Source organism: Cariama cristata, unplaced genomic scaffold, assembly GCF_000690535.1.
Source record: "Cariama cristata isolate BGI_N322 unplaced genomic scaffold, ASM69053v1 scaffold6763, whole genome shotgun sequence".
NCBI lineage: Eukaryota > Metazoa > Chordata > Aves > Cariamiformes > Cariamidae > Cariama > Cariama cristata.
Window position 1 is genome coordinate 118,025 of NW_009607716.1, and position 7,705 is coordinate 125,729.

At 36.5% G+C, this 7,705-nt stretch overlaps 1 protein-coding gene across 1 annotated transcript in view; it reads left to right on the forward strand.

Annotated features, from left to right (window-relative positions):
* The window catches only part of LOC104159035 (type II inositol 3,4-bisphosphate 4-phosphatase-like), a gene marked incomplete at its 3' end in the record, with an annotated part of 120,618 nt that extends 113,595 nt beyond the window's left edge, over positions 1–7,023 (forward strand). Inside the window, exons 12-13 of the mRNA XM_009696840.1 lie at positions 6,716–6,861; positions 6,956–7,023. Of these exons, the coding sequence (XP_009695142.1) occupies positions 6,716–6,861; positions 6,956–7,023 (214 nt within the window). The remainder of the gene's footprint in view (positions 1–6,715; positions 6,862–6,955) is intronic.
* Between the last annotated feature and the right edge of the window lie 682 nt (positions 7,024–7,705).

Here is a 7,705-nt window from a genome sequence, read left to right on the forward strand (position 1 = left end):
TGTCAGTGTTTCTTGAAACTTAACTTAAATTTAACAATCTACAGGATAACAGTAACATCTAGCTATGCTTTGTGTATCCTTAGTGTAGTAGTTGTCATTGCCCATGTTGTGCCAGAAAAGCACAGAATTAATATGGGATGGGCAGTCTGTCCTCAGTCCAGAAACAGCAGTACGTGCTGCCTTGCGTTTTTTCATGTGGAGACGATGGTCTTATATTCTGATGTGCACTGGGTGCTTGTTCAGTTAATATCTGCCAGAGTCCTGTGGTCAGGGACTATAATGTATCATAGTGTCTGCGTGCCAGTGGAATAAGACAGCATCAGTGACAAATGTGCAGAAAAGGCAGTTGGTCTTTTCCTCCTGTAGTAACTCTTATAAAAAGAACAAGACCACAGAACAAATTATTTCTTCTTTTGAATTTCTTTTCTTTTGATTGTTTACAAATCATTCAAGGAACTTATGATAATTCTTTTCTATTTTGTGAGACTACTGGAATTATTTCCTGAGTAACACTGTGCTTTGAGCAAACAAAGCTTTTTCTGTCTGTTTATAGCATGCCTTCCTGCCTCTTCCTGCTGGTGCGCTCCCCGCCTCCCTGAGTTTTTGAGATGTTCTGGAAGGAAATGGGCACATTTGTTCTGAATTACTACAAAGGCCTTGTTGTTGTTGCTGTTTTCTTTCTGGTGTCAGATTTCTCATGCAAGTCCTCACAATCACCATCTCAAATATGTGTTTTCGATGACTGTACTGCCATTATTATTGCATATGCTGTTTCACTCTCTGTTCTCACCATTAGATGTTCCCCCTGTGGCCTTGCTCCCACAATTGCATGTGTGTAGGCGTAGCAGTGCATGTCAGAGGTAAACGCTCTGCATTGAGCCTTACGTATACGTAAGTTTGCAGCCTAGAATATTTCTGAAAAAGGGTTACATTATGGTTATGAATAATTGTAAAAATAGAGGTATAAATGATGATAACATCTTTTGAAAGATCTGGTGTATATTTTTGGAGAATTTGCAGTATTTTCTTAATAATTTCTAGCTTCCTACATACTCCAAGCAAAACGGTTTTTGTGTGTACTGAGAAATAGAGCAATCAGGTTTTAGTTCAATATACAACTAAAATGCATAGCAGAATAATTTCTTCTTATAGAGAATTGGATGCATTTACTTTTATTATAATGAATCTGCTGCATTTAGTAGGTGAGACACAAATCTTTCCCTTCCAAAATCGGCATTAAAACTGTGATTTTATCCTTTGACCATCATCTTCTAATACAGGACTGAGCATGGTATTTCTCATTCCAGATTGCTCTGGGATAGCTTTCTTGGTCTCAGGAAAAGAGAAACTGAAACTAAGTGTTTTGGGAGTGGTTGATCACCTGCTTAAATGGGTTGGGGGCATGGGGAAGCTCATCTGTTACACTAAATCTTGTATAATAATTTGCATTATGGTTGCAATTTCTTGTGTTCATGATTGTTTATCTTCATCAGAATATTCCAGTTCTGATTTTGGCAGAAGACTGCCTGATCCAGTTTCACACTTCCTATGTTTCTGTGTTTTAACTAATCTATATGGGGTTTTTAATGCTTTGCTAATTAGATTGTGAAAGCACTCCATAAAGCGTCATATGCAAGGCAATAAATACAGATTATGAAGGAATCAATGTAATAATTACAACTTGCAGGAAAATATTGAAATGACCTTTTGAGATTTTTAAAAAAAAAAAGACAATGTACTCTATTAAGCATAAATCCTGCAACACCTGTATTGTGCCAAGTGAATTTAAAAAGGGTTGGTGATGTTAAATGACCTGTCTTAACTGTGGTTTGAGACAACTGCAGTGGACCAGGGAACCTAAGAGTATTGAGGAGGACAGAACCAGCATATATAAAAGAAGACTAGGAACATTTCTCTGAAAACCAAAGCAACCTAATAATCATAGTGGAGATGAGAAATAATGAGGAGGTGTTAATTTGCAGGCCAACACTTGGGTACATACCCAAATCTCATCTTCAACAACCCTTCTTTTTTCCTTCTTTACTGATACAGTGCTGGTAAAATACTTGTTTATGCTTGGAAAACCCCTGATTTTGCATTTTGTGTGAAAAGTTACTTTAACATTTGAGAACTTATTTTATTGTGATTGGGGGATATGTGCACATTCTAAAGCCAGATAATAGCCCAGTCCTACTAATGAAGACGATATTTACTTTTAACCCTGCACGATAGTGTTTTTGTTCTTATAAATCACAAATCAAATTAGATGATAAATCCTCTGAGTAGTGAGTGTCCCTTTAAAGTTGGCCCATAGAGATCTAACATTTTTTATTCATAAATATAAAAGGAGCGGGGAGGGATGTATTGTATATATGTATGTAGAGCTAGGCTAAAACCTCAAATCTATGTTTTTGGTCCTGTAGGCAATGTAGGATTTGGCTGCCCAAAAGTAAAACAAGATCTAGAACAGATTCTTGTATGCTTCTGCTGTCCATAACTTGCCTTTAACCAGATTTTTTTTCTGCCTAGATAATTTGCAACAAGTAATTCCAATTCTTTGTGAAACAGATTAATTTCCTTGCATACAGTTTTCAGAAGTTTGTCCCTACTGCTTTTTTTTTTCAAATGAATAGGGTAGATGTGGATAAAATTCATTACATGTTTTAAGATGTCCTGGTTCCTCTTCCATTCCCATTTGGGACAGTTCTTCTCTATAAACAGTACACGTTATAACTTTAAAAAAACAAGATCATAGTGTTTGATAAGAAAAGCAAGTCAGACATATATTTGACTGCATACTGTAGTTGCACAAAAAATAATGTTGAGAGAACGTTTTAGAGAGTGGAAATTTAAGTACTCACAAGGTAGAAGAATGTTAAAATTAGAGATGGGAGTACAACTTTGATTCAGACTTTTCATGTCAGAGTTTTTCAACACAGTCTTTACTTCCCGATTGTCAGCGATTCATGCCAAAAAAGATTTTGTTTACGGTTCGGCCTATGTAGGCTTCTTACTTTATCTTAGTCAGTGCATTACCGCACTTTGGGTTGAAGCAGTTCTGTCCATTCTGAAACAGCCTGAATGTCGCAGTGCCCTGCTGTACCTGTCCATCTGCGCTGGAGATCCAGGTCTGCTCAGAAACAGGCACCCGTCCTAGTAGGGGTAGTTTGCCATTAGCAGTACTTCTACTTGAGAACTCAACAAGGTTGGTTTTCTAAACTAGACCAGGCTTCTGTTATGCAAAATTCCTGAGTTGGGTTGTTATTTTGGGAAGCCTTATTTTAAGACAGGGCCAACTGGCCGTATTCCTCTAGCAAAGCCAGGGAGTGCTTTTGTATTTGCTTTGCCACCATGTTGGCAGCCAGAGATATGTGGAAGCGCTAAACTCATTGACACTCTTCTGCCTCCTTGTACAACAAAAGCAGGTTTAATGTTAACCTGTTTAGTTATTTTTTGCTTTGTTATTCCCCGAACAATTCCTTTCTTTTAACTTTTTACATGTATCTTGTCACAAACAATTCTGAAGAACCAACTCCATGCAAGTCATCTAGGTGCACGTGTCTCCGATCTCCTTTTGTATCAGTGCTAGGGAAGACTGTTTACTCATAAGCAATGTACAGAAGGGGAGATAGCATCTGCAAATAAAATTTTTGCAAAATATTCCCACATTACTCCTATACAATCACATGTTGGGTTTTCTGAGAGATACTTACTTCATGCTCAACTGAGCTATTTGTGGAATTTAATGGAGAAGGCTATTGTTAGTAGACCACTTGATTTCTTTTTAAAATTGAGAGATTGCAGTGAAAGTGTCAGGGGACTGCATTAGTGTTAGACAGCGATTTTGGTTTAGCAGCGTATTTACTGAAAATGGAGGTTTAAGGAAGTTACGACTATTTCAAATATGAGTTGTTTTGGCAAACAACTTTATTCTCAAAAATGGGGGAGAATTTTAGAGAATACCAAGTATTTGTTTCAAGAAAACATAATAACAGGAATCTAAAAAGGTTAGGTAACGCCAAAACAAATCATTTCAGGTTAATCTAAAACACAGACTTGGTGAGTTTGGGAGGCAGTAGAAATTTGAAACTTCTTTTGTTTGTTTTAGTTTGACCTGAAATGATTCCCCCCCACCCATTTTTTTTTTTCCATTTCAGTCATCAAACTGAAAATTCTGTTATTCATCTGGCCCTAGAAGGAGAAAAGACAATCAAGGCAATTGAGTATTGCTCTGGAGAACTGGACACTATCCCTGCCTCTGTCACAAAGTTCATATTGTCACTAGGCAAGTCAGACTTCAAAAAGTGGTTAGTGTGTGGTGGGTTTTTTTTGAAGCCTGACAATAGACACGAGCTGTTTTGCAGAAATACTCAGTATTTATGGATGTAATTCAGCTCAGTGGGAACTGTCTTTCCAAAATGGAGTGTGATGTTGCATTATAATGCATGCTCTGCAGAAAGAGATTCTCCATATCTTGTATTGATGCATTGTTTCTTAAATGCTTTGACCTTAAGTTACTCTCTGGCATTAGAATGGATAAAATTATAACCCTTTTACTCAGCCAGTTAAACTTATTCTATAAATATTTGTAAAGCCCTCAGAAACTGTTGTTATGCATGCAGTTGACAGGTTTAAGGAAATTAATAATCCTGTCTTTGTGGGAGACTCGAGCAATATATTTGAATCCAGATACCTAAGTAAAAGTTGGAAACAAAATACTGAATCACGGCTTCTAAAGCAAGCAGCAAAGACCCTAAACATTCAATGAGCTGGAAAAACCTAGTATGTGATTTGTCATTGAAGTCTATTTCACACTTCTTCTCCAGGTGGATGTCAGATGAAGATTGCTTCTATATTCTGGTATTTCCTAACTTTGAAGAGTTTAATCTTGCAACAATAGTAACAACTGTTTTAATAGAGGGAATGTAGTTTTCCTGTAGTCCTTAAATGCAATTTACCAATTTACCAATTTATTTAAAAACAAACTACACTGAAAATTAGTTTTATCATATGGGTGATACTGGCAAATACAGCTTGGGATATTAATTCCACTGCATGGATCTCATACCTGAGTAAACAGAATAACTGATAGCAGTGGGTGGTTATTATCCCATATGTTTCTGGCACTGGATGGGAAGGAATTCTTGCTTCATAGGTCCTCTCTGAGAAGCAGAATAACAAGACTTGACGATGCTGCGTGTGTTCTACTCTAGCTCAGGATAGAAGTGTACTCCAGGGAGAGGAGGCTCTTCTCCCTCCAATTCTTCTTTTGCCTGTTCTTTGTAATCTGCTCTCATTTTATTCTCCTCTTTAGTCTGCCAGTGTTTCCTTGTCTTGGATCCAGTTATCATTCCTTAAGCTTTGATCTTGGTCTCAGCTGAATTTTCATAAATAATCTGCCCCTTTTCTGTTTTCTTTCCTAGTGATTTACAATCTCCTCACCTGCACTATTCCCATTCCTTTTCTGATACAGTTCAAGTTCCCTTCACTGCTCCCATAATTTTGTCTTTCTACACTTTCCAGATGCAAGTTTCCCACTGCTATTCCTCATCATCAATGACTTCTGGTTTCAGCCTGCAACCTCAGGTTTCCTTTCACATCTGAATCTTCGACTCCTGTCAACTGGTTTTCTTACTGCCTTTGCTATTAATCTTTGTTAAATTACTATTTTAAGTTACTAAGCTTAGGTAGCAGTCTAAGCAGGCTTGGCTGGTCTGGAGCATCATTGGTGCCCTCTGGCAATGTGATTTACATTGGGAGGTTCAACAGTTTGAACAGATAACCTCTATCAAATAAATCTTGATTGAGCAAGTCAAAAAGAAGAATTTCAGATATTTCCTATATATGATGTTTTTTTGCAAGAAAAGGTTGATCCTTTCCAAGGATGATTTTTTTTTTTTTTTTTAAATTCTATCTGGATTGGAAGAATTTTAGTCTAAGTGATTAATAGTTGGCAAAATGATAGGGTGCTGAAAAAATGGTCCAAGTAATTGTTGGGCTGCTTGAGTGAGAAGATAGGACTACCTCTTTTTGCTAATCTACACCCTTTTATTTTGTATATAAGCTGTATCAAATATCTCCTGGTAAATTACATTTTCATACTGTCAGGCTTTAATTATATTCCTTTATACCACCATAGAGTTACTCATAATCTCATACTTTTGAAGTATGCAATCAGATTTATTTTTGTTTCCCAGAGCATTGTGCTTTTTGTGATTCTGGGTTTTTGGAAAGAAAACTAATTTATAGCTTTTTTTCAAGCTAGTTTATGTTTCTTTGTTTGAACTCTCAAGGAAGAATCCATAGCCTAGTCAATGTAATACTTTTGTTTGAAGACAAAAATGTTACTTGGTGAACATGTAGTACCCTCATAGCTCTGTACCCCTGTGTTTTTAGCACAGAATAAACATAATGCACATTAACTGTGACATTGTTTCCAGCAGACTGCAGACCGATTTCAAACAGCAGGAGAAAATGTCTATTACCTAGAATAAAAAATTAGATTGTTCTGTGAATTAAAAGCTGTTTTGTTGCTTCCAATATGGATACATGCTGAGACTCAGTTGGTGAACCATTCTTCTCCTAATATACAATTACACGTTAAAAGTAAATTAGAGGAGTCTTCTAACATACAAGTATTGTGCTCGCATTGAAAAGAAGACAAAACATCTGCTGGGTGCTTAAGGTAATGATTCTTTAAACTTTTGTTTTTCAGGTTCTTCCTTCAAATCAAGCTGTAGCAAAGGAGAAAAAACATTAGAATTCATCCCAATTAATCTTCATTTGCAAAGAATGCACGTGCATAGTCCTCGATTGAAAGGTAAAGTGTATTCTGTGGAGAAATTCCCCAGGTATGACAAAGTATGCTTTGAAATAGAATTAAACTTTCAACTGAGAGGTATGGTTTCCATTTTAGCCCTTTTTAAGATGTAAATAACTTAATTTTTATATCCAGTTTCAAGGACGAACATTAGGTGAACATGAATTTCAGATGAAACCTTACAACCACAATAGAACTGAAAGGTATGCTGTTTAGAGAGTTGAATCTTGGTGACTTGGAATTTTTCACTTAATGGTAGGATACTGGCAACAGTTTTGTTAAACTTTGTAAGTGGGACATAAAGATGCTACAGATAAAAAGCATAGAAAGTAGTAGTATTTTTTTAGTTAAATTTAGGTGCAATTTTGGCTTATATGGATTTGGAAGAGTGCTGAGGAGAAAAGACTGTCACAAGAAATCGCGTGACGTTTAAAGAAAATTCTGAGATTCATTTCCTGTCGCATGTGTTTTGCCGGTGAGTGATGTTTGTACAGTATCAGCTTGTTTGTAAGATTCATGCAGTATGGCTTGATACAGAAGGTTTCTGGTATGACTAGATTGTTGCTAGGTTTTTCTGTTTGTTTGGTGGTTGTTTTGGTTTTTTTAAATAAAATCAAAATCAACCTTCCAAATTCATTATTTAAAAATCTGTACTGCTGTACGGGCTTAAAGTGGTTAATTTTTCACTTTGTTTAATGGTCTCTAGGAACTTTCTGCGTGGTTATTTCCAGCCTTTGTTTTGTGTACATATCTGGAACCTGCCTGCCTTCCTGAAGGGTTTGATTTCATTCTCTTAGGCCTTTGCATCTGCTTCTAAAACCCAAGCTTTCGGTTTTGAATGTTGTTTGGAATATTTCTAGAGCAACTCAGTGTGTACTGTCCATA